The sequence below is a fragment of the Dendrobates tinctorius genome, unplaced genomic scaffold (assembly GCF_039654945.1).
Source record: "Dendrobates tinctorius isolate UK_male_01 unplaced genomic scaffold, ASM3965494v1 ptg000192l, whole genome shotgun sequence".
Classification (NCBI taxonomy): domain Eukaryota; kingdom Metazoa; phylum Chordata; class Amphibia; order Anura; family Dendrobatidae; genus Dendrobates; species Dendrobates tinctorius.
This window is the reverse complement of record NW_027361859.1, coordinates 3,079,863-3,107,796: the sequence shown is the minus strand read 5'-3', so window position 1 is coordinate 3,107,796 and position 27,934 is coordinate 3,079,863. Positions and strand designations below refer to the sequence as shown.

Here is a 27,934-nt window from a genome sequence, read left to right as displayed (position 1 = left end):
TCAACCCTGCTCTATAGAGGGCCCTGTGTCCCAAGAAAAGAGGTTAAAATAAATTTAGAACACACATGGCATTAGGTGGTCATATTAAAGTCCCACAAAAAAGCAGACAGCCATAAGGCAACACAGTGGGATAACTCAATTCAAATAATGCCTAAATCTTGTACAAAAGATTCATAACCAAGAGAGGCACCTTTTACATTGACTCAATAATAAGCCATAGCCCAAAAAAATGAATATAAAGGCCATCAACAGTATCCCACTGTTAAAAGTATAGGGAACGCAGAGCTGCAACAGCGGTACTTATCTGCGTTTGTCGCCACCTGCCATCCAATAGTTAATGCCTCAACGCGTTTCGCCTTTTAGGGCTCATCAGGAGGCCTGATGCTGCGATAATTTGTGTCCCATAAAGGTGCAAATAGCTATTTGCACCTTTATGGGACACAAATTATCGCAGCATCAGGCCTCCTGATGAGCCCTAGAAGGCGAAACGCGTTGAGGCATTAACTATTGGATGGCAGGTGGCGACAAACGCAGATAAGTACCGCTGTTGCAGCTCTGCGTTCCCTATACTTTTAACAGTGGGGTACTGTTGATGGCCTTTATATTCATTTTTTTGGGCTATGGCTTATTATTGAGTCAATGTAAAAGGTGCCTCTCTTGGTTATGAATCTTTTGTACAAGATTTAGGCATTATTTGAATTGAGTTATCCCACTGTGTTGCCTTATGGCTGTCTGCTTTTTTGTGGGACTTTAATATGACCACCTAATGCCATGTGTGTTCTAAATTTATTTTAACCTCTTTTCTTGGGACACAGGGCCCTCTATAGAGCAGGTTTGATCTCTGTTTAGAAGTAGGGGTTCCCTTTGTATCGGGTAGAAGGGACCACTAGTGGCTGTAGGGTTTGTTAGGGCCCCCAGGGATAGCCATCGTGAGCGGGGGCGCCACAACGTTCCCCCCTTAGGGTGCCAACCTCCGCAGCCAGGCAGGGTACAGCTCAGTAACGAATTAGGGACTCGTAGGTGTCACCTTAGTGTGGGCTATGTTTGAACACTTTTAATTTTCATTTTCTGTCACATTTTTTCTGGTGTGTACCACACTCGTGGTTTTTAAACAATAAAGTATCGTTTTAGGGATTAATTATATGAGTTTATTCTCATGTGTTTTGGCTCAACGAATTTGGACATATGGTCTAATTTCGTAGCAGCTCCAAGTCTCTCCTCCATGTATGATTCATACAATTTATTGTATATATCTATAATAATAAATGCGCTAAGCAGCTTCCGGGTTGTAACAACTTCCGTGCAGTTGTAACTAGTGACGTCACCGCACACCTCTTGCCATGTTAACCCTCAACACACCACTCCTCCTCAACATACACCTCCTCAACACACACTCCTCTCACCTTTCACCATCTCCACTCACGTTCCCCCCCTTTCACTCCACATACGACCCTTTCTCTCACTCCGTCTCTCAAACTCATGCCGTCATCGCCGCTGCTCCACGATCCCCGACAACTTCTTCCGCCGGTGCCATCCTGGATCCAGAAGTTGTCCACGCCAGCGACATGTTCTTGCGGCGACGCCATCTTAAGTATCGTGAAATCCCGCGATACTCAAGATGGCGTCGCCGCAAGAACATGTCGCCAGCGTGGACGACGTCGGGATCCAAAATGGCGTCGGCAAAATCTCACGAGATTTCGCTGACGCCATTTTGGATCCCGACATCGTCCTCGCGAGATTTCGCCGACGCCATTTTGGATCCCGACATCGTCCACGCTGGCGACATGTTCTTGCGGCGACGCCATCTTGAGTATCGCAGGATTTCACGATACTCAAGATGGCGTCGCCACAAGAACATGTCGCCGGCGTGGACAACGTCTGGATCCAGGATGGCGCCGGCGGAAGATGTCGGGGATCGTGGAGCAGCGGCGATGACGGCGTATGAGAGACGGAGTGAGAGAAAGGGTCGCATGTGGAGTGAAAGAGGGGGGACATGAGTGGAGATGGTGAAAGGTGAGAGGAGTGTGTGTTGAGGAGGTGTGTGTTGAGGGTTAACATGGCAAGAGGTGTGTCACTATCCTCCCGATGCGATAGCATCGGGCCTTAATCTAGTACATATATATTCACATATATTATTAACAAATGAGAAGACAAATTAAAAAATAAAACAAATTTTACTGATACCAGCTCTCCCTCAACTATACAGGTTCTAGGGTAATATCTTAACATATAAACAATAAAAACTATAGGTACAGGTGAATATTAGTATTAAAGCTACCGTAGATGTTTATTAATCTTAAGTTACACGTTCTAAAGAGGTGATCAGAAGCGTTTCTCTTCTATGTGGTCTGGTATCAGTAGATTATGTTGTACTTGATTAGGACAGTTGAAGAGGAAACATCCAGTCCCCAGTTAGTCTCATCTGATTAATAATACATATGCCTCAGCAACTGTCCCGATCATGTATACTGGTCATCTTTTGTTCACATAACTGTAAAGTATTCTATGTAAATGGTGAAATATTTAGGACTAGCTGAAGTGCCCGGTGCTGCCTGGGCATAGTAACTAACTGTGGTTAGTTATAACAAATTATAATTATCCTCCATCCCATAGTCCCGTGCCCATATACCCATCATACATATCCTCCATCCCATAGTCCAGTGCCCATATACCCATCACACATCCTCCATCCCACAGTCCCATGCCCATATACCCATCATACATATTCTCCATCCCATTGTCCCATGCCCATATACCCATCATACATATTTGCCATCCCATAGTCGAGTGCCCATATACCAATCAAACATCCTTCATCTCATAGTCCCGTGCCCATATACTCATCATACATATCCGCCATCCCATAGTCCCGTGCCCATATACCTGTCATACATATCCTCCATTCCATAGTCCAGTGCCCATATACCCATAACACATCCTCCATCCCATAGTCCCGTGCCCATATACCCATTATGATATCATCATCACCATGGCAACCGTTATGACATAACCGTCACCATTGCAACCTATTAAGACATCATCGTCACCATGGCAACCATTGTGACAGCATCTTCGCCATTGCAACCTATTATGACATTAGCGTCGCCATGGCAACCATTATGACATCATAATGAGGGGCGGGGCTTGATACACACACTTTTTCCCCATTATGTAGATATGGGCAAAATTGTTTTGTGAATTGGAACGCGCAGGGTAAAAATTTCGCCTCACAACATAGCCTATGACGCTCTCGGGGTCCAGACGTGTGACTGTGCCAAATTTTGTGGCTGTAGCTGCGACGGTGCGGATGCCAATCCCAGACAATTGAGCTTTATATATTAGATTGTTACTTAGATTCTACTTATTGATGGTTATTGGTCACTGCATAAAATTCATATCCTTATCATTTAATATTCTAAATTGTTTTCCCTTTCAGACTTGTGATTTAACTTTTACTGTAACTTTTCTTGTACAATTCATCAATAAAATAATTTTATAAAATATGAAATGGCTACTTCCCTGTGTAATTTCTCTGATGTTTAAGAAAATGTAATTTCTTTGTGAAACATTTTCCTATTCTCAATATGAAAAAATGGTTTCTCCTCTGTGTGCATTCATCGATTCGTAACAAGAGCAGATTTACAGGAATATTTCCCACATTCTGAACATGAAAATGGATTATACTGTGTGAATTCTCAGATGTGCAGAAAGATTTGATTTTGTAGTAAAACATTTTCCACATTCTGAACATGAAAACGGCTTCTCCAATGTGTGAGTACTTTTATGCTTTTTATGCCTAACAAGATCTCCTTTTTGAGTAAAACATTTTCCACATTTATGTCTTAAATATCGCTTCTCCCCTGTATGAATTTTCTTATGTGCAGCAATACTTGTTTTGTAGGTAAAATGTTTCCCACATTCTGGACTTCAAAATGGCTTCTCCCCTGTGTGATCTCTGTTGTGTATAAGAAGATCTCTATTGCAAGTAAAACATTTCCCACAATCTGGACATGAAAATGGTTTCTCCCCTGTGTGAGTTCTCTGGTGTATGCTAAGGTTTTCTTTCTTGGCAAAATATTTCCCACATTCTGGACACAAAAATGGCTTCTCCCCTGTGTGAATTTTCTTATGTACATCAAGACTTCTTTCATATGTAAAATATTTCCCACATTCTGAACACGAAAATGGCTTCTCACCTGTGTGAATTTTCTTATGTGCATCAAGACTTCTTTTATATGTAAAATGTTTCCCACATTCTGGACATGAAAATGGTTTCTCACCTGTGTGAATTTTGTTATGTGCATCAAGACTTCTTTTATATGTAAAATGTTTCCCACAGTCTGGACATGAAAATGGCCTCTCCCCTGTGTGACTTCTCTGATGTACTGTAAGACTTTCTTTCTGGTTAAAACATTTCCCACACTCCAAACATGAAAATGGCTTCTCCCCTGTGTGAATTCTGTGATGTGCAGTAAGACTTGCTTTGTTGTTAAAAAATTTCCCACATTCTGAACATGAAAATGAATTTTCGCCCGTATGAGTGACTTTATGTTTAACAAAATCTCGTTTGTAAGTAAAAGATTTCCCACATTCTGGACATGAAAATGGTTTCTCCCCTGTGTGATGTCTCTTATGTACATTAAGACTTTCTTTCTGGTTAAAACATTTCCCACATTCCGAACATGAAAATGGCTTCTCCCCTGTATGAATTTTTTTATGTACTTCAAGACTTCTTTTATATGGAAAATATTTCCCACATTCTAGACATGAAAATGGCTTCTCCCCTGTGTGACTTCTCTGATGTGCAGAAAGATTAGCTTTCTTGTTAAAACATTTCCCACATTCTGAACATGAAAATGGCTTCTCCCCTGTATGAATTTTCTTATGTGCATCAAGACTTCTTTTATATATAAAATATTTCCCACATTCTGGACATGAAAATGGCATCTCCCCTGTGTGAATTTTCTTATGTGCATCAAGACTTCTTTTATATATAAAATATTTCCCACATTCTGAACATGAAAATGGCCTCTCCCCTGTTTGACTTTTCTTATGTGCGGCAAGATTTGTTTTGTAGGTAAAATATTTTCCATATTTGGGACATGAAAATGGCTTCTCCCCTGTGTAAACTCTCTGATGTACATTAAGATTTTTTTTCTTGGTAAAACATTTCCCATATTCATGACATGAAAATGGCTTTTCCCCTGTGTGAGCTTTTTCATGTTCAGCATCCTTTTTGTTATTTCCATTTTGCTTAACAGTCTGTAATGAAAAAGAAAATAGGCCCTCTTGATAAGGAATAGATGATAGATTTTTGCTGTGAAGGGCTGGCGGCAAATCTGGAATAATGTGATGCTCTTCATATATATATGGTGTGATACCATAATCAGCTGCTTCATAATCAGTAAATGTCAGGTGTCCCTCTGACGCACAGTCATCTGCCAAGAAAAAATATATATACAGTATGAAACAAATTAAAAAAAATACTAGCTGATGTCATTGCGAGGACTAATAGATTATGATATTAAGCCAAAAGGTTGTACTCTTTAAATTTTTAATTTCTCTTCTAATGCTAGCTGTCATAGATGTAATTGTAAAATGTGATCAAAAACCATAGTCATCTCGTAAGAGGCGACATGTCACCTTCATGTTGAGTATTGATGCATGTCTTAATTATAACTTGGGAAGGCAAAAAGAACTCAAACTCAAATAGGTTTTATTGGCAGGACCAAAATACATTTAGTGTTGCCAAAGCAAGGAAAATATTTGACAGGGGAGGGGATTGGGGATTATGGGGATGAGGTGTTGGGGGCACAATTTGGGAAATAGTCCATTTGGGGGTTTTAAGTTCCTCTCAGCTTATGACATATGGTGACGTATTGGGCGGCAGTCTCCACTGTCGATTCCTCTTCCCCCAGTAGGATGCAGAGTTTCCTCTCCTCGTCCATGGATGGGAAGTCCAGGTTGTGAATGGAAAGTCTCTGGAAGTGGGAGGCCCTCACTGCTGAGTATTTGTTGCAGTGAAGCAGGAAGTGTGCCTCGTCGTCCAGTGCCCCCCTGCTGGTAGTGCTGGCACAGTCTGTTCTCCCGTGGCTTGTATGTCTGTCGGAGCCGTCCTGTTTCCACCTCTACAGTAGACTGTGGGCACTCAGTCTGTATAGACTCAGAGTCTGCCTGTCTTTGGGGTGATGTAACCTCTCCAAATATGGGCCCAGAGTATAGTCCCTCCGCAGTGACTGGTAGATAGTGAGTTTCTGGGAGTTCTCCAATTCACTCTGCCAACCCTCTAGATCAGTGATTCCCAAACTCCAGTCCTCGCGGACCCCAACAGGTCATGTATTCAGGATTTCCATAGTGTTACACATTGTGAGAGAATTCCTGATGCCTTGATGATACTTCCATCACCTGTGAAATAGTAAGGAAATCCTGAAAATATAACCTGTTGGGGTCCGCGAGGACTAGAGTTTGGGAACCACTGCTCTAGATATTGCAACTTGCGGCTCTCTGAGATCTTCTTTATTTTGGCTTTTGTCAGGGTGTGTTGCTGACTTTGGCGGGACTGGCTGCTGGGGTTCATGGCTTGCTCTGGGCTTCGGCTCATTAGGGCTTTATGATGGTAGGAGCTGGGGTTTACTGCCCTGTATGTGAGCCTGTGTGATAGCGCCCTCTTGTTTATAGTTAGCCATAAGGGGAATCCACCCAACTCTGCCCGACAGGCTATGTTTGAGGTGTTGCGATGTACTTGGAGAAGACAGTTGCAGAACTCCAGGTGGAAGACTTCGGTTGGGCTGGAATACCACTTTGTGTGGTCTGGGTAAGTTGCTGGGTCCCAAACCTCGTTTACCATACAGCAGTATAGGAGTGATGACGCTATTGAATATCTCACGCCAAACTCTCACCGGTGGTTTGAGATGGTACAGTTGACTTCTGATGGCATAGAAGGTTCTGCATGCTTTTCCTTTAAGGGCCTCTGCTGCTTGCTTGAGGCTCCCGTTTTGGCTTAGCTCCAGACCGAGGTAGGTATAGCTGTTGGTCTTCTCCAGTGTGGAACCAATTAATGTGAGGGAGTGGGAGTTTTATTCTGGTTCCTCTTCTGAAACACCATGACTTTGGTCTTCTTTTGTTTGATGGGCAGCGCCCAGGTGGTGCTGAATGTTTGCAGCACTGCCAGGCTATCTTGGAGGCCTCTCTCAGTTGGGGAGAGTAGCAGGAGATCATCTGCGTACAGCAGGAACTTCAACTCTCGGTTGTGCAGACTGAGGCCTGGGGTGGAGGATTCCAGGGCTGCTGCCAGTCCATTTATATAGATGTTGAATAAAGTTGGACTCAGGCTGCAGCCCTGTCTGACCCTGTGGCCCTGCTGGAAGAAGGCTGTCCTCTTCCCGTTCACCTTCACGCTGCAACGGTTCTCAGTGTATGAGCTCTTGAAGATGTCATAGGTTCTGCCACCTATTCCGCTTTCGAGGAGTTTCAGAAGCAGGCCGGGGTGCCACACTGAGTCAAAGGCCTTCTTGAAGTCCACAAAGCATGCAAATATTTTCCCCTGTTTTTTGCTGTGGACATGGGTCTTGATGAGACTATGCCGGGTGTAGATGTGATCGGTAGTACGGTGGTTTGGCACGAACCCAGCTTGGCTTCTGCTGAGGATGTCACACTGGGTGAGTAAAGGCCCTGTCACACACAGCGATCTCGCTAGCGAGATCGCTGATTTTGTGACCCATCAGCGATCTCACCAGCGAGATCGCTGTGTGTGACGGGGATCAGCGACCGCCCCCCCTGCCGGTTATCGCTGATCGTGCAGCATCGGCCTGGGCCGTTTTTCGGTCGCTGGTCTCCCGCTGCCCAGCACGCATAGCTGTGTGTGGCAGCGAGAGACCGGCGATCAGCGACGCTGGACGCTGGTTACTAATGTAAATATCGGGTATCCAGGAGCAGCGCGACTCCTGGATACCCGCTGTTTACCTTGGAAACCGGCGTAAACGCTGGTTTCCAAGGTAAACAGCGGGTATCCAGGAGTCGCGCGGCTCTTAGATACCCGATGTTTACATTAGAAACCAGCGTGTATGCCGGTTTCCAAGGTAAACAGTGGGTATCCTGGAGTCACGCGACTCCTGGTTACCCGATGTTTACATTAGTAACCAGCGTCCGGCGTCGCTGGTCCTGATCGCTGGGGCTGTCTAACGATGACCCAGCGATCCCATCATGTCGGATCGTTGGTGGGATCGCTGGGACATCGTTATGTGTAACGGGGGCTCTAGGTGATGATCCTTTTAGTAATGATGCACTTCATTCCAATCCCTATTCAACTATGACCCCCTGATGGAAACAGGAATTGGAGTGGGTTATCTAATGCAGAGCAGACAAGAAGCCTATACCAGAGGCTGGCAGGTGACAAATCTAAAACCTCTGGAGGTATCTGTTCTAGTCTTCACAGGAATTATAGCAGACTTTCTGGAGTCGGATTAATACTGGACAGATGGATAACAGCACATAGGCCATGTTCCCTATATATGGAAAGCTAAATTCATGATAGGAAAAATACCACTGTCATTGTCAGTTCTGGAAGACAGTTTGCTGTAGTTCTGCACCATTTTACTAAAAGACAGTATCCCTCTGGTAAGATTTGCGCCATTTCCATGACACAAGTTTATATCTTTTCTTTTGTTATCCTTTTTACTTTATGTAATTGACTATACGGTATTATTTGGTCAAAATTGTGTATATTGTTAATAAACTCTGCATACTTTTTGGATTAAATATATAAAATTTGATAGTTCTGTTCCTGATTCTCTATGAACCACACCTCCCTGAAGCCTTATGCTACCTTTCATGGGTGTTTAAATACACACACATACACAGTGGGGGAAATAAGTATTTGATCCCTTGCTGATTTTGTAAGTTTCCCACTGACAAAGACATGAACAGTCTATAATTTTAAGGGTAGGTTAATTTTAACATTGAGAGACAGAATATCAAAAATAATATCCAGAAAATCACATTGTATAAATTATATAAAGCTCTGGCAAAAATTAAGAGATCACCACGTCAAATCCCTGTCATGGGCAGCCCAGTGTCCAGACCTGAACCCCATTGAAAACCTCTGGAATGTAATCAAGATGAAGATGGATAGTCACAAGCCATCAAACAAAGGAGAACTGCTTACATTTTTGCGGCAGGAGCAGTGTGAAAGACCAGTGGAAAGCATGCCAAGACGCATGAAAGCTGTGATTAAAAATTATGGTTATTCCACAAAATATTGATTTCTGAACTTTTTATGAACTAAAACATTAGTATTATTGTTTCTAAATGATTTTGAACTTCTGAACTTGTTTTCTTTGCATTATTTGAGGTCTGAAAGCACTGTTTTTTTTTTTTTTAATTTTGACCATTTCTCCTTTCAGAAAAAAAACACAAAATTTCTTGCTTGTAAATTCAGAGACATGTTGTCAGAAGTTTGTAGACTAAAAGAACAATTTACATTTTACTCAAAAATATACCTATAAAGAGAAAAATCAGACAAACTGAACATTTGGAAGTGGTCTCTTTATTTTTGCCAGAGCTGTAAATTTATTTGCATTATGCAGTGAGAAAGTATTTGATCCCCTACCAACCATTAAGAGTGCTGGCTTCTACAGACCATTTAGATGCTCCTAATCAATTTGTTACCTGCATTATACAGCTGTCTTACATAGTCACCTTTATAAAAGACTTCTGTCAACAGACTCTGTCAGTCAGACTCTAACCTCTACAACATGGGCAAGACCAAAGAGATTTCTAAGGATGTCAGGAACAAGATCATAGACCTGCACAAAGCTGGAATGGGCTACAAAACCATAAGTAAGACAGTGGGTGAGAAGGAGACAACTGTTTGTGCAAGAGTAAGAAAATGGAAGAAATGCAAAATGATTGTCAATCGACATCGATCTGGGGCACCATGCAAAATCTCCCCTCGCGGGGTATTGTTGATTATGAGGTACATGAGAGAGCAGCCTACAACTACACGGGGGGAAATTTTTAATGATCTCAAGGCAGCTGGGCCACAGTCACCAAGAAAACCACTGGTAACACATTACGCCGTAAATGTTTAAATCCTGCAGTGCCCGCAAGGTCCCCCTGCTCAAAAAGGCACATGTGCAGGCCCGTCTGAAGTTTGCCAATGAACACCTGGATGATTCTGTGAGTGATTGTGACAAGGTGCTGTGGTCAGATGAGGCAAAAATTGAGGTCTTTATTGAGGTCTTTGGCATTAACTCAACTCGCCGTGTTTGAAAAAAGGGAAATGCTGCCTATGACCCAAAGAACACCTTCCCAACTATCAAGCATGGAGGAAACGTTATGTTTTGGGGGCATTTCTCTGCTAACGGCACAGGACTACTTCACCGCATCAATGGGAGAATGGCTGGAGCCATGTACCGCCAAATCCTGATTGACAGCCTACTTCCCTCCGTCAGGACATTAAAAATGGGTTGTTGAGGGGTCTTCCAGTGAGACAATGGCCTAAAACATACAGCTAAGGCAACAAAGGAGTGGCTCGAAAAGAAGTACATTAAGTTCATGGAGTGACCTAGCCAGTTCCCAGACCTTAATGCAATAGAAAACTTATGGAGGGAGTTGAAGCTCCAAGGTGCCAAGCGACAGACTCAAAATCTTTATGATTTAGAGATGATCTGCAAAGAGGAGTGGACCAAATTTCCACCTGACATGTGTGCAAACCTCATCATCAACTACAAAAAAAGTCTGACCGCTGTGCTTGCCAACAAGGGTTTTGCCACCAAGTATTAAGTCTTGTTTGCCAGAGGGATCAAATAATTACCATATATACTCGAGTATAAGTCGATCCGAGTATAAGTCGACCCCCCTAATTTTGCCACAAAAAACTGGGAGAACTTATTGACTCGAGTATAAGTCTAGGGTGGGAAATGCTCCATAGATTATTCCCCCATATGCTGCCCCCATAAGAAGCTCCTTAGATTATGCCCCCCATATGCTGCCCCCATAAGAAGCTCCTTAGATTATGCCCCCCATATGCTGCCCCCATAAGAAGCTCCTTAGATTATGCCCCCCATATGCTGCCCCCATAAGAAGCTCCTTAGATTATGCCCCCCATATGCTGCCCCCATGCTGCTGCTGCATGTAAAAATAAAAAAATGACATACTCACCTCTCCGTCGCTGGGTGTCAGATTCTCACCTGTCCTGCGTCCATGGCTGCTCACCGCTATCTGCCACGTCATCAGTCAGTGAGGTTCAGACTGCAGGGGGCGCGGCGCTCACTAACCACGTCACCGCGCCCTCTGCTGTCTGAAGTCACTGACAGATGACAGACACAGACAGCAGCAAGCAGCCATGGACGCAGGACAGGTGAGTATCGCTATACTTACCCGTCCTGACGCTGTGTCTTGAGCCCCCAGCTTCTCCGCGCTCTCTCTTCCTGCCTTCAGCGGTCATGTGGTACCGCTCATTAAAACTCATGAATATGCGCATATTCATGAGTTTTAATGAGCGGCACCACGTGACCGCTGAAGGCAGGAAGAGAGAGCACGGGGAGAAGCTGGGGGCTCAAGACACAGCGTCAGGACGGGTAAGTATGACCTGACACCCCCGCTCCCCCTCCGACCCCCCGGTGTATATGACTCGAATATAAGACGAGAGGGGGACTTTCAGCCCAATTTTTTGGGCTGAAAATCTCGACTTATATTCGAGTATATACGGTATTTATCACTGCAAAATGCAAATAAATTTATATAATTTATACAATGTGATTTTCTGGATTTTATTTTTGATATTCTCTCTCTCTCAATGTTAAAATTAACCTACACTTAAAATTATAGACTGTTCATGTCTTTGTCAGTGGGCAAACTTACATAATCAGCAATGGATCAAATAATTATTTCCCTCACTGTATTATAGAATAATATGTAACTAAATTAGAATATCATCAAAAAGTTAATTAATTTCAGTTCTTCAATATAAAAAAATGAAACTCATAAATTATATAGAGTCATTACAAATAGAGTGAGCTATTTCAAGTGTTTATTTCTGTTAACGTTTATGATTATGGCTTACAGCCAAAGAAAACCCTAAAGTCATTATTTCAGTTAATTAGAATAAACAAAAAACTATTTGCAAAGGCTTCCTAAGCATTTAAAAAGGCCCCTTAGTCTGTTTCAGTAGCTCCACAATCATGGGGAAGACTGCTGAATTGACAGATGTCCAGATAGCAGCCATTGACACACTCCACAAGGAGGGTAAGCCACAATAGGTCATTGCTAAAGAAGCTGGCTGTTCACAGAGTGCTGTATCCAAGCATATTAATGGAAAGTTGAGTGGAAGGAAAAAGTGTGGCAGAACAAAGTGCACAAGCAACCGGGATAACCACAGCCTTGAAAGGATTGTTAAGAAAAGGTCATTCAAAAATTTGGGGGAAATTCACAAGAAGTGACCTACTGCTGGATTCATTGCTTCAAGATCTACCACACACAGACGTATCCAGGACATGGGCTACAAGTGTCGCATTCCTAGTGTAAAGCCACTCATGACCAATAGACATCGCCAGAAAAGTCTTAACTGGGCCAAGGAGAAAAAGAACTGGACTGTTGTTGTGTTGTTGTCAGATGAAAGTAAATTTTGCATTTCATTTGGAAATCAAGGTCCCAGAGTTTGGAGGAAGAATGAAGAGGCACACAATCCAAGCTGCTCGAGGTCTAGAGTGAAGTTTCCACAATTAGTGATGGTTTGGAGAGCCATGTCATCTGCTGGTGTAAGTCCACTGTGTTTTATCAAGACCAAAGTCAACGCAGCTGTCTACCAGGAAATTTTAGAGCACTTCATGCTTCCCTATGCCGACAAGCTTTTTGGAGATGGAACTTTCACTCTCCAGCCGGATTTGGCACCTGTCCACACTGCCAAAAGTACCAATACCTGGTTTAAAAACAACAGTATCACTGTGCTTTATTGGCCAGCAATCTCACCTGACATTAATGCCATTGAGAATCTCTGGGGTATTGTCAAGAGTAAGATGAAGGCACCAGACCCAACAATGCAGACAAACTGGATGCTGCTATCAAAGCAACCTGGGTGTCATGGTCCAGTCCGGAGTTTATTTTCTGCTGTCTTCACTCTGGACTGGTCATGCGGGGGTTAATCTCCTCAGTCTCGTTCTGGAGCCAGCTGGGCTATTTCAGTCTCTCACAGCCTGCTGACCAGTGTTAGTGATAGCTCAAGCTTCCAGTTTAGAGCCTCTGACCCTTGTACCTTGGTAATCCTCCTACCTCTGACTAGTATCCACGTGTACGACCAGGACTGATCTCTGACCCTGTCTCTTGGGAATCGTCTCCGCTTCTACGTTCCTTCTCTGGCATTGGACTTCCTGGCTTGTACCCCGACCACGTATTTCGCCTCACGTTTTGGACCCCGTGCTCATGTTTTGGCTTTTTGACCCTCGGCTTGGTATTTTGACTACGAATATTGCTGCTCCTTCTGGTACGTCTGCTCCTGCTAGTTTCTGAGTCGGTTCGTCTGACCATTCTCTCTCGTTACCTGTCACACCTGTGCTATTGCTCAGTGTTGCTACTCTTAGTGTGTAACCTCTCTTCCCTCACCTGCTCCCCCTGGTGGAGGTTTCACTACACTGGGCTTCCATAACACCTCAGCAGTGACACAGGCTGATTGCCTCCATGCCACGCCGCATTAATGCTGTAATTGTTGCAAAAGGAGCCCCGACCAAGTATTGAGTGCATTTACTGAACATACATTTTAGTAGACCAACATTTCAGAATTTAAAATCCTTTTTCAAGCTGGTGTTATAAAGTATTCTAATTTACTGAGATAATGACTTTTGGGTTTTCATTGGCTGTAAGCCAGAAACATCAACATTAACAGAAATAAACATTTGAAATAGATCCCTCTGTTTGTAATGACTCTATATAATATATGAGTTTCACTTTTTCTATTGAAGAACTGAAATAAATTAACTTTTTGATGATATTCTAATTTAGTGAGAAGCACTTGTATATACTGTATGTATGCAATTGTGTAATTGTCCTGACATTTGGAGGCAGTAGTGGGATATCGGCGTGATTCCCCAGCTGGTTCCTGAAACTAGCTTATTTTAATGCTTTACATGTTTCTCTGTGCCAGTCATGATTTTTTTCTAATTAAATGTTCAGTGGAGAATCATAACGAGACCTGTAAGTCAGTGCTATTAGGTGGTGTCTGTCTCATATACTCAATGATAAAGTAGAACAAAGCAAAGGGGAGGAGCGGGATGGTCGTGTACATAGAAGCCATGACTTTAGAGCAGGTGTAAGGTTGGAGTAGTTTGTGTAATTTTGCAAGCATTTTCGTTAGCAAAAATAAGGAGAAATTTTGAGAACCGGGACACCTGAAAATTAATTTGAAGCAGCGTCATTATTCTGTCATGGTTGACAGTCTCGGGTCTTTGGGTGATAACCCAGCTTAAGCTACATAAAATGTTTTGTATACTGCTTACAGTAAAGTTTGGCCATTTCTGCATCAAGATGAGTTCCACAATATCATATTAAGTAGTATTTCAATAAGAAAAATGGGGCACAGCAAATATAGAATTGATCATTTAGGAAAACGGCACTATATCTTTGCTATACAGCAGCTGTCATTGACTCCTAGCCCTAGGATTAGTAATGAAAAGGTGTCAGCCCGACACCCTCATTACTAAGCTGAAAAGTAAACACAAACCTACACACATATTGTCACCAGCCTATGCAGGAGAGTTAACAGAATGAACCAACATAGGCTGTAACCATACAGCAACTCTTAATTTTAAGAAAAAAATGAAAAAAAAAAAATTGTGTGGGCTCCCGCGTAATTTTAATAATCAGCAGAGGGAAAGATGACGACTCAGGCGTGATGTTAATATGTTAATATTCTGGGAAGGAGCCAATAGCCATAAAGGTTCCCAGGCTATTAATGTCAGCTTACAGCTGTTTGCCTAGCCTTTGCTGGCTAGTTTACAGGGGGACCCCCAAAAAAATTGACATAGGGTTCCCTATAAAATCTAGCCAGCAAATGCTAGGCAGACAGCTGCCTAAAAAGGGGCCATGGATATTGGCCCCCTCCAAGATTAAAAACAGGCTCTCAGCTGCCCCAGAAAAGGCACATCTATAAAATGCGCCAAATCTGGCACTTAGCCTCACTCTTCCCACTTGCCCTCTAGCAGTGGCAAGTGGGGTTCAGATTTGTGGGGTTGATGTCACCTTTGTATTGTCAGGTGACATCAAGCCCACAGGTTAGTAATGGAGAGGCATCTAGAAGACACCTATCCATTACTAACCCCATAGTGATATTGTATAAAAAACAGACACCCAGAATAAAGTCCTTTATTTGAAATAATGACAGACTCCTTTAATGAATCTTAATTAAACCATACTTACAGAACGCCTAATCCGCCAATGTCTCCTGCAACAAAAATAAAATAATAAACCGCAATATTCCACACCTGTTCAGAGAAGATAATCCATAATGTCCCACGACGATCCTGATAACTTTGAGAGCAATCACTCATGTGATGGCGATACACTGACAGGAGGTAATCGCTCCCAAAGTGTATCACTAAGCTGCCGTGAGAGAGTTCACCGGAGTTCACTAGCTGATCAGCTCCTGTGATCTCCCTTACTGCACCAACGCTGTTTGAGAAAGTTCTACCGCTTAAGAAAGTTCTACTGGTGGCCGGGTAGAGCAGTCACATCTCCCGACGTGACTGTTCTACACGTGAGATCGCTGTGGGACACTCGGGATTATGTAGACTACGACTGAAAGGTGAGTATATAGTGGTTTATTATTTTTTATTTTCGCTAGGAGACGTGGGCATGAGTATATTTTATTTTATGTTACATATTTTCTAGGAGACTAGTGCATGAGGGATTGGTGTTAGGCGAGTATAATGTGTTTATTATTTTTATTTCAGTATGTATGTAATTATTTTACAAGTTGTGTTTTTTTTGTTTTTTTTAAGGGTGATCACTGACGAGACTACATCTTTCGTCAGTAGCTCCTGCCATCATTGTTATCAGTGACAGCAGACATAGCCTGATGGGAGGAGTAGCCTCATCAGCCCACGTCTGCTGACCTGCAGTAAGCTTTTGAGTCTTCTTTGGAATGATGCAACAAGTTTTTCCACACCTGGATTTGGGGATCCTCTGCCATTCTTCCTTGCAGATCATTTCTATTTCTGTCAGGTTGGATGGTGATCATTGGTGGACAGCCATTTTCAGGTCTCTCCAGAGATGCTTAATTGGGTTTAGGTCAGGGCTTTGGCTGGGCCAGTTAAGAATGGTCACAGAGTTGTTCTGAAGCCACTCCTTTGTTATTTTAGCTGTGTGCTTAGGGGTCACTGTCTTGTTGGAAGGTGAACCTTCAGCCAAGTCTGAGGCCCAGAGCACTCTGGAAGAGGTTTTTATCCAGGATATCTCTGTACTTGGCTGCATTCATGTTTCCTTCAATTGCAAATCAGTCGTCCTGTCCCTGCAGTTGAAAAACACCCCCATAGCATGATGTTGCCATCACCATGTTTCACTGTTGGGATTGTATTGGGCAGGTGATGACCAGTGCCTCGCTTTCTTCACACATATCGCTTAGAATTATCACCAAAAAGTTCTATCTTCATCTCATCAGACCAGAGAATCTTATTTCTCATAGTCTGGGAGTCCTTTGTGTGTTTTTTTTTTTAGCAAACTATGTGGGCTTTCAGGACACCAAGGAAATGGACAGCATGTGGCTTAAATATGAGTGTCTGAGCAAAGTGTCTGAATACTTTTTCTTTTTTAATAAGTTTGCAAACATTTCAACATTTCTGTATTTTTTCAGTCAAGATGGGGTGCAGAGTATACATTAATGAGAAAAAAAATTAACTTTTTTGAATTTACCAAATGGCTGCATTGAAACAAAGAGTGAAAAATTTAAAGGAGGCTGAATGCTTTCCATACCTACTGTACTTAAAAAAAATTGTACCAGTAGAAAAATTTGGCCCAGTGTGCCATTAGTCTATTGCCTTGCTCAGCCTACCATGTAATGTCAGAGAAGGTATTAAGCGTGGCAGATGGCACTGTCACACTGAAAAAGATAAGACTGTCCTTCACAAGTGTGGAAAACCTAGCTTTGCTAAAATGAATCCAGCATAATGTAGATCTATGTTCACACACCTACCACTTGTTAGGCTCACCAGGGGAGGTGGACTCATAAAGCCACAAATCAAGGTGGGAACACGGACCCAGGGTATTGGTTCATTTGGCTGGAAGACACATGATAAACCATAGAGCCAGAACAGAGAGAATAGCCTAGTGCAAATTATTACACAGGAAGGTAGAATAACAGTCAGTATTTTGCAAGGATAAATGCACAATATGAACTATAATAGTTCATATGCATACAGCAACCAATGGGTTAATCCAGGTGGCTAGTAGAAGGTTGACCCTGAGACGGAACCTAACCCTGCCCAGGGTAACTCTAACAAAAAACTTCCCAAAATGAATAATTTTTGGATGGCTAAAAGGAGCAGATAGAGCGGAGCATAGTGAGGAGGAGCTGGTGATCCACAGCGTTGAATGCTGCAGAGAGATCCAGGTGAATCAAAATGGAGTTTTACACTAAGGCCTCTTTCACACATCCGGTTTTTGTAATCCGGCACGATGCGGCTAAATTTTTCATAACCGGATCCAGCACCGGATCGGTTTTGTCCCATAAGCTTTCATGGTCGCCGCATCGTGCCGGATGGTTATGCGTCGTGTCCGGTTGTTGCCGGACACGGCAAAAATTAGCCGTCCGGCATCTGCAAAAAACGTTCTCTGTAACGTTTTTTGTCAGCGCCGGACCGGCTTTTTCCACAGCGCATGCCCGGACTCTGTGAATGTTAACCCCACAAGTGCCCGGCGAGAGAGAGAGAGATCTCTCTCTGTCACCCGGACACTTGTGAGAGATTTCTCTCGCCGGGCACTTGTGGGGTTAACACTCACAGTGTCTGGGTGAGAGAGAGAGATCTCTCTGTGGGGTTAACCCCACAAGTGCCCGGCAAGAGAGAGAGATTCTCTCGCCTGGACACTGAGTGTTAACCCCACATGTCTCTCTCTCTCTCCACCCCCTCTCCTCTCCCCTCTCCTCTCCTCCCCTCACCTCCCTTTCAGCAGCTGTCTCTCTCAGCGGCTGCCTCTGTCCACCTCCTCCTGCGGCTCCTTTAAATCATGTCGGAGCCGTATCAGACGCCGCACACACATCTGGTGTCACGGCTGCAGGCCAGATCCGGCGGCCCGGCTTTTCGCCGGACCCCACACACCGGATGTGTGAAAGTAGCCTAACTAGGATGGAAGAGAGAGAATGTTTTGTTACTTAAACGGAATTAATTGGGCACTGTATGTTGGTATAATTTTGGTATTGTATATTTGTATTATATTGTCAGTATTGATTGGACACTGTATGTTGTCATTATTCGGTTTGAAATACTTAAGCTCTAGTGATGGGCGAGCACTAAAATGCTTGGGTGCTCGTTGCTCGGGTCAAGCAACTTGGAATGCTCGGGTGCTCGACCCGAGGAACGAGCACAATATTAGTCTATGGGAAACCTGAGCATTCTTGCCACAAACACCCCCCGGGGGTCCTTTTAGGGTCTAAAAAGGTCTGCAGTCGATGGGATCAGTGCTCAAATGACATGGGAACATCATGGGGAAGACCTCTGGTAGCATTTCTGACTCCCAGGTCACTGCTGTTAACAACGTTGTCACAGTCTTACGCCACTTTTACAGGCACACAATAAAACATACAAAAACAAAACCAAAATGGATTTTCCTTGGAAATATGCTAAGGAACATCCTTTCCAGGGTAATGATTTGTATGTAAGGCAAAAGAAATAACCTCTCCAAAATATGTACCTCCACCACTTGGGATATGTTCACACGCAGCGTTTTTGATGCATTTTTCAACTTTAGCATTGCTTTCAACCAATACAAATGCATTCACTGGGAAATGTCATTTTATCATTTACCAACCTGTTATGAATGAGTCACCGAAGGAGGAAAAAACAAAAATACAAGCTAAGTCCAGAAAACCGGAGAGGTTGGTAGCTATCGGATTGCAGACCCCTGATCCTATTCACACAACTAACAGTAGCCGTGGGGGGTTCCTACGGAGCCCTAGACCCCTCATTCACAGCCGGAGAACTAAATAAGCCTAAAGAAAGAAAGGGTAAATCTAAATTGCCCCAGAGCAGACCCCAAAGCAATAGACAGCCCCCAACATGTATTGTCGGTGAAAAGCAGATGAAAACACAAACACAGACAGAAAGACAGGTTGAGCAAACGATGGGGCCCAACTAACTAAATTGGAAAGGACAGAAAAGATGCTGGCTGCAATCCGCAAAAATTGTGCCAAAATAATGTCCAACACGTCTGATAGAAAAAAGGCCCTGAAGTCACTAGACTTCAAAATCACTATATCTGCACTCAGGTATATTCTGAAGACTGAGCAAAAGATCAACTTGACCAGAGACAAAAATGGAGCTCAGCCTGTACCAACAAGGGCAGGCAGAACACAAACACTAAGTCAACAGACACAATCTCATGGAAAAATAAGAGAGCAAAAACTTAGCGTTCAGAAGACAGGTACTGAACTGGTTTGCAAGAGCTCAGAGCAGAAAGGATCACCAGCACCCCTGTAGGGCGTCGGCTGCCTTATATCCACTCAGTGATTCCGGGTGTCCAATCAGGCTCCACCTGTTCAGATGACAGGTTCTTCCCAACCCAATCAATTTCACTACCTCTCCTCACCAGCAGAGGGAGTTCATCAGACATCAACGGTGAAGGGGAAAATGAACTCACAACACCAACCCTACCTGGCCATGTGGTGTGTGACACATCATCAGACACATCCTGTTTCATTTATGAAGGAGGGACTCTGAAAGTCACAAAGTCTATTTTTATAGTGTCATCAGGCGGCATTAATATTTTTAAAGGGCCATCAGCCGGCTATTCTTTGCTGTTCCCATTGTTAAACAGTGGGTCTCTTATAATGTTATTGCTTAGGCAGTGAGTGGCTGGGCTGCCAAAAATTATGACGCATCTCAATACCCCTTTGATGAGACGTACAGGAGGGCGTCATGAAAAAATGTTCCCATTATAAGACGGTCTCCCACAATGTTTGCCTATGCACTGAATGCAAGACCTGCCTTGCCCCAAAGTTACACGTACCCCAATAACCCTTTGTACCGAAGTCCTGGATGGCTACATGCAACCAAATTTCCCATTATTAGAAATTTTGTACTGCCACACTGTTTGCCTATGCATTGAATGCAAGGCCTGCCTTGCCAAAAAGTTACACACACACCAATAACCCTTTGAACTGACGTACTGGATGGCCACATGCAACCAAAGTCACCATTTTTTACATTTGGTACTGCCATACTGTTAGCCTAAGCATTGAATGCAAGGCCTGCCCTGCACCAAATTTAGATGCACCCCAATCCAATACTCCTTTGAAGAGATGTACAGGAGGCTCTCATCAAAAATGTTCCCATTAGGAGAAAGTGGGTCTCCCATAGTATTTGCCTATGCATTGAATGCAAGGCCCGCCTTGCCCCAAGGTTACACGCACCCCAATAACCCTTTGAACTGACGTACTGGATGGCCACATAAAACCAAAGTTTCCATTATTATTTATTTGGTACTGACAAACTGTTTGCCTATGCATTGAATGCAAGGTCTGCCTTGCATCAAAGTTACACGCACCCCAATAACACTTGGAACAGACGTCCTGGATGGCCACATGAAACCAAAGTTTCCAATTTTATTAATTTGCTACTCCCATAATGTTTGCTCATGATGTGAATGCATGGCCTGCCTTGCCCCAAAGTTACACACACCCTATAACCCTTTGCACCAACGTACTGGATGGCAACATGAAACCAAAGTTCCCATTTTTATTCATTTTCTGCTCCCATAATGACTGCCCATGAAGTGAATGCAAGGCCTGCTCCAAATTTGGATGCACCCCAATACCACTTGGTTGAGACGTGGAGAGGACCTCCTAAAATTCTTTATGCCCATGCAGTAAGTGTATGAGCCGACAAACATTTCCCCCTGGGGAGTACACAGCAACATACTGTGTAAACTTTTTTTTATGGGTTTCATAAACACCCTTTGAAAAAAAAACCTGGCGTATGCATCACGGAACACGTTCACCTTGGTGATTCAGTGGTGGTGTCGGAAGAGACGTGGAGGATCAACTCCTACAAATGTTCTCCCAGTTTAAAGGAGCAGGTCTCCTATACTTGTAATGCCCATACACTAAGTGTATGGGTTGCCAAACATTTTTCTCCCTTGGGGGTACACCTCAACATACCATGTAAACATTTTTCTACAGGCATCATAAACACCCTTGAAAAAAATTACTTGGCTGTTGCATCACGGAACACGTTCACCCTGGTGATCTAGTGGTGGTGTTGGAAGAGACGTGGAGGATGTCCTCCTAAAAATGTTTTCCCAGTTTAAAGAAGCGGGTCTCCTATACTTGTAATGCCAATACACTAAGTGTATGAACTGCCAAACATTTCCCCCTGGGGGGTACACACCAACATGGTGTGTAAAAAATATTTTTACGGACATCAAAAACACCCTTTAACACCATAACGTGGCTGTTGCATCACGGACCACGGTGATCTATTGGTGGTAGCTGACAGGGTTGTGGAGTTGGAGTCGGTGCTCATTTTGGTGGAGTCGGAGTTGGAGTCAGTATAAAATGGACCAACTCCGACTCCAAAAATATATAATAAATTGGGTACAGTAGTTCAATGCAGAATGTGCTGAATATTTTTTCATAGGAATTTGGGAAAGTTCTGAAATGTCCTATAAATGGCTGTTCTATTTCTGATCTAAGGCTACATTCACACACAGCGTTTTTGCTGCGTTTTTTGAGGATACGTTTTTCAGCTACAAAAGCAGATCAGCTTTTTAAAAAAATCACATCACCTGAAAGGTTTTTGAGCTCATAGATATAATGTTTTCAATAGCAAAAGCAAATTAGAAAAACGCCACATAAACTGACATGCTCATTCAGCCCAAAAACGGATCCTCACAAAACAATGTGTCTGCATGTCATATCTTGAAACCCATTGACTTTGCTGGGTTGCCCGGAGTCACTGCATTTTACTGCAAAAAACGGATCCGCAAAAGCGCTGTGTGTTGTGAACTCATTTTCTGGTCTGCCTCTGGTTGCTGGTGAGGGAGCTGGTTGTGCTGACAGAGGAGTTGTGAGTTCTCTTTCCGGGCTCCCTCTGGTGGTGGCAGAAGGTAGTGAAGCTGATCTAATTGACACAGACCTGCCACCTGATAATGAGGAAGAGGATTAGACATCTGGAGTCTCAGTCTGGATTTAAGACAGCCGACTCCCTATTCCCATGCTGGTGATTTTTTCCTGCCTCCTGAGGTCTTAGTTTCCAGCTCAATTAATGCCTTCTAAAGCTAAGTTGTCTTTGCTAATGTTCACATTTGATTTGGTTTGGTCTATTTAGTTTTTTGTGTGGTCAGCCAGCCCCGGCTGGGGCTGTGCTGAATTTCCACTCTTATGTCACTGTATATGCCAGTTTGCCTTTTGTCCCTTATTAGATTGGCCTCTTTTTCCTCTGTTCTCAGAATATGCAAGAGTGCTGATATAGTGGGAGAAGTCTAGTGACTTCAGGGTATTTTTGCTATCAGAAGTGTTGGACATTTTTGCAGGTTTTTTTTGGCGTGATTGCAGACAGTGTCTTTCCTTTCCTTTCTAGCTAGTGTGGACCCCATCGTTTGCTCAGCCTATTTTCCTACCTGTGTTCGTGTTTTCATCTTGTCTCACCGTTAATACATGTGTGGGGGCTGTCTATTTCTTTGGGGTCTGCTCTGGGGCAGTTTTAGTTTTCCCCTTTTCTTGCTTTAGGCTTATGTAGTCCTCCGGCTGTGACGAGGCGTCTAGAATCATCGCAGGTACGCTCCACGGCTGCTGTTAGTTGTGTGGTTATGATCAGGGGTCTGCAATCCGCGTAGTTACCAACCTCTGTTTTTTTGTGACTTGGCTTGGTCTCCTCCTTGGTGACCCATTCATAACAGCTGTGTGTGAATCATGGCCATAGCCAGCGAGGGGCAGGGGGGCAGCTGCCCCCCTAGAAGCAGGGGCACGCACCTATCAAAACTCACTTGTATGCTGCAGTGCTCCCGTCCTGCACCAGTCCAGACTGCAGGGGGCAATCTCCCCTCCTCTGTCCTGTCTTCTGCCGTCTTCACCAGAGAGAGGAGGGGGAGGGGTGCCTGCCCTGAACAGGATCTGATTCCTGGGCCCCGAGCTGGAGAAAGTGAGAAAGTTGTGCACACGCTGCAGCTGGCAATAAGAGATAATCTGCAAGAGGGACATGCTGGAAATCTGATTGGAAAAGTGAGGAAATTGGTTATTGCCGCCAGAACCCCTAAAATTGAGATGGGAAAGGGGCAATTGTCGATCAAGCCACTCGGTGGGGCAGCACATATTTAATGATTGAGCGATTGCTTGAACTAAAACCATTTCTTCTAGATATGGCGAACCCTCAGGTAACCCTAAATGAAGGTCAGTGGACACAGGTGGCTGAATTGAAGGAATTGCTTAATCACCCATTTACCGTGACTAAAAAATTACAAGCTGAGGATTTAACTCCTGGCATTTTCATAAGGGAGTGGAAGAACTTGCTCTTTTGTCTGTCCCAAAGAGGAGGTTTAATCGCAGATGGCATTTCTGCTTCAATGAAACGGAGAGAGACACAGCTATTGGAAAATAAAATTTTTCTGGCAGCTGTTTATGTGGACCCAAGTCATCGTATACTGATTGATGATCAACAGCTTACTAAAGGAAAAGAAGCTCTGACTGAGGTAGCATTTAGGATGAGTGGCCTACAGGACGACAACCAGGCGTAAGAGGACTTGGGTCCTGACCGTGCTACTGCTGCCATATCTTCATCCTCATCAGATGAGGAGTTTGACTTTGACAAGTATTTGGATGACATGGAGCAGGCAGATCATTGCCGCAAGGAAAAAGATTTCACTCCGTCTCCTATAGCAAGCAGATTGACCATATTTCAGCAAAATGTTTCACTTGCTCTCAAAGAAATAGAAAAATTCAATCGTTCATCAAAACTGACTGTGCATGAGGCAATTCCTTTATATTCGGAAATTGTTAGAGCTGTTGCCCATGTGGTTACGGCTTTGCCTCCAACCCAAGTTAGTGTACAGAGGTTGTTCTCTAGCCTTAAAATTATTAGGTCAGATTTGAGGTCATCTATGAAGGAGGACCTGATGGAGGCAATTCTATTTCTTAGAACAGATTCATAGACCTCACATTGTAATTTAGTATATTTTTCTTGAAAACGTTTTTTTGCCACTTACATAGTTAATTACATAGTGTTATATATATAAAATCGATATTACATAGTGTATTACATACGTATTTACAATTTATTACAGTTTTTTGTGTTTGAAAGTTGTATTCCATTAAATATATATTATGTTCTATCTAAATATCTTGATTACTTTATCATAAAAATGATTAAATGTCTGATGTTCACATTGTACTACAATAAACTTTTCACTTAAATATAAGCAATATATGTGGGAGTTGGAGTCGTGGAGTCGGAGTAAGGAAAATTGAGGAGTCTGAGTCGCAGGTTTGGCTTACCGACTCCACAGCCCTGGTACCTGATGAGGATGAGAAGGAGGAGGATAATAGCAAATAGGCAAAATCAGGAAGCGTATACCCATGTGTGCATGGGAATATACCTCCCAAAAAATGACACTGGATTTGAGGTTATGTTTCGCTGTTATCATTTGATGATGTAGAGAAGTCTGGCCCAATCCATCCCTTGTTCATTTTTATAAAAGTCAGCCTGTCAGCATTTTCAGTTGACAGCGGATGCGCTTATCAGTTATAATTCCACCAGCGGCACTAAAACCCACTCTGACAAAACGCTAGCGGCAGGGCAGGCCAGGACCTCCAAGACGTAGAGAGCCAGTTCATGCCACATGTCCAGCATGGATACCCAATGATTAAAAGGCACAGAGAAATCACGGTGGACATTGGTACGATCATCAAGGTACTCGCTCGGCATCTTCCAAAACTTTGCAATCCTTGTGAGAGTACCCCGCGCCTCAGGGCCAGTGCGATGGGAGGGTCTGAGAAAACTCTCCCAGAACTTTGCCAGTGTTCCCCTGCCTCCACTGAATTGGAATTGTGTCTCTCTTGAGTGTACTCCTTGGTTGTCCAAAGAACTGTGACCTCTGCCCCCAACGTTTTCAGATGTGATTTTTTTTAATAACTCCGCAAAAATGGCCTTCTGGTACTGCATCATTTTAGTACACTTTTAGTACACTTGTCTGCCTCTGGAAGAAGAGAATTAAAGTTCTCCTTGTAGCCGTGGGTCTAGAAGTGTCACCAACCAGCAATGACTGTCACCCAAAATTTGTAGAATAGGAGAGTCACGGGAAAGGCAGTGCAACATAAAGTCAGCCATGCATGCCAGACCCTTAAAACGCAAGACTACCGTGTCCTCACCAAGAGGATGACTATCCATGCTCTCCTCCTCCCTGTCCTCAGGCCAACCACGCTGAACAGATGGTTTAACAGTTGTGCTTGTAGTATCGTCTATAGCGCATGAATGTAGCTCCTGTTCTTCCTCTTCCTCATTGTCAACCAATCCACGTTGGGATGTCATGACGCTGGGCTGTGTAATCACCCTGTATGGTTCCTTGTGCCATCTCATCGTGCTCCACCTGCAATGCATCCTCTTTCATTGTGAGCAGAGAACTTTTCAGAATACAGAGAAGTGGGATGGTGATGCTAATTATGGCATCATCACCGCTCACCATCTTGGTGGACTCCTCAAAGTTTTGTAGGATGGTACATCCATGTCCTCTCCTGAGGTCTTATGTGTGGAGTCTGAACTGAATACCAACGGCCTTGTTGATGCTGGTAGTCAACTGCCCTCTTCTGCTCACAAATCCTTTCCAGCATATGCAGAGTAGAGGTCCAATGTGTGGGGACATCACACACCAAGTCGGTGAACTGGAAGCTGCAAACGCTGCTGAAGCACGGCAAAGGAGGCTGAAGCTCTAGCTGACTTTCGAAAATGGGCAAACAGGCAGCGTACGTCCATAAGCAGATCCGGCAGCTCCAGGTAGCTTTTGAGAAACCGTTGAAAAACGAGGTTAAGCACTTGGGCAAGGCATGGTACGTGCATGCGCACGCCTCGCCTCAGAGCTGCCACCAGGTTCCAGCCATTGTCACATACGACCTTGCCTGGCTGCAGGTTCATCGGTGTCAGTCACAGATCTGCCTGCTCTTTCAGAGCTGTCCACAACTCTTCAGCATTGTGCGGTTTGTCACCTAAACATATTAGCTTCAGCACATCCTGTTGCTGCTTGGCTGAGGCAGTGTTGCAGTGCTTCCAGCTTGTGACTGATGTGGTCATTTTGGATAGAGGCTGAAGAGTTGGTGCAGGAGCTGTAGACTATGGGGGCAACCCTAATTGACGTAGGGCCAGCAATCCTCAGTGTCGGGAGGACGTGTTCCATACCAAGTTCTGACTGGGTCCCGGCTTCCACTATGTTAACCCAGTGTGCCGTCAGCGAGATGTACCGTCCCTGCCCACAAGCACTTGCCATGTGTGTGTCGTTACGTGGACTTTCCCAGTAACAGCATTGCTGAGGGCACGGGTAATCTTGTGGGACACGTGCTTGTGTAAAGCCATTGATGACATGACAGCACACCGGGAGAAATAGTAGCGGCTGGGGACCGAGTGCCTTGGGACGGCCACTTCCATCAGGTAGCGGAAAACTTTCATCTCCACGAGCCTAAAAGGCAACATTTCGAGCGCAGAGGAGAAATGTGTGAATTTAGTACTGTGCCCTGTGGGGCGATGGCTACGTATTTACGCTTGTGTTCAAAAGACTGGGGTATGCTCAACTGAACGCTGCACTGGGACAAGGACGTGCTTGATGATGGTGCTAGTTGATGATGGTGCTAGTTGAGAGGTGCAGGGTATGAGGCATCGTCGCAGGCACCATGGATGGTGTTACGTGTTACAGAACCACTCAGCACCCAGAATATGTTGTGCAGTTATATGTATGTATAATAGGTTCTATGTGAGATGCATGTCCCTAATGCATCAGCCCACAGACTGCGCCCCTGGGCAGAGGGGACACGATATTCTCCTTTTGTCGGCCCTCCCCCCACCTTTGTAATTCCCACAGTCAACATCGACAGGCTCCGGCCACCTGCGGCTTTTGTAATGCATGTCTGGCCTGCTGCTTTTCTATTGGCCTGCCCTCTGTATCTGTGTGATATATTAGGTGTCCTGTGAGTAAAGTGTTGTCAGACTGGAAATACGTGGAGAAGCAGTGATCTTTTATATGCGCCCATGTAACCAAGGAATTCCAGCCAGCGTCATTCATTCAGACTCCAGCCAACGCAGAGCGGGGTGGTACTGAAAGCGGTACCCCAGCTTGGGTGGACCCCGTTACAGATGGGAATTGGCTTCCATGCACAACAGCGGAAGAAGCAGTGGTGTCACCCGCAGACAGTGTTCCTGGACCCTGGGGTTCGGCCCACAAAGTCGGGTGCTTTGCTGCCATATGTCTGATCATGCTGGTGGTGGTCAGGCTGTTAGTTTTGCTACCCCTGCTGATGCGGGCATGGCAGGTGGTGCAAATGGCCTGTTTGGGGTTATCGGCAGAGTCTTTAAGAAACAAACAGACTCGGGAAGATCTAACAGTTGTACTGCCAACTTCCGTCGTGTTGGTGTTACGAGGAATGGTTGCCTGCCTTCTGTCTGCGGCCACCACACTGCTTCTTCCTGCCTGTTGGGGTGCTATGCCTCCCTCCCCGTTTGCTGCTGTACTCGCTCTGCATGTCCTCCTGCCAGGTTGG

At 44.2% G+C, this 27,934-nt stretch overlaps 1 protein-coding gene across 1 annotated transcript in view; it reads right to left on the bottom strand.

Annotated features, from left to right (window-relative positions):
- Positions 1 to 2,155: 2,155 nt before the first annotated feature.
- LOC141055800 (uncharacterized) overlaps positions 2,156 to 27,934 on the bottom strand; it is an 86,102-nt gene continuing 60,323 nt past the window's right edge. Inside the window, exon 7 of the mRNA XM_073552513.1 lies at positions 2,156 to 5,438. Coding sequence (XP_073408614.1) covers positions 3,928 to 5,438 — 1,511 coding nt within the window. The 3' untranslated portion in view covers positions 2,156 to 3,927. The remainder of the gene's footprint in view (positions 5,439 to 27,934) is intronic.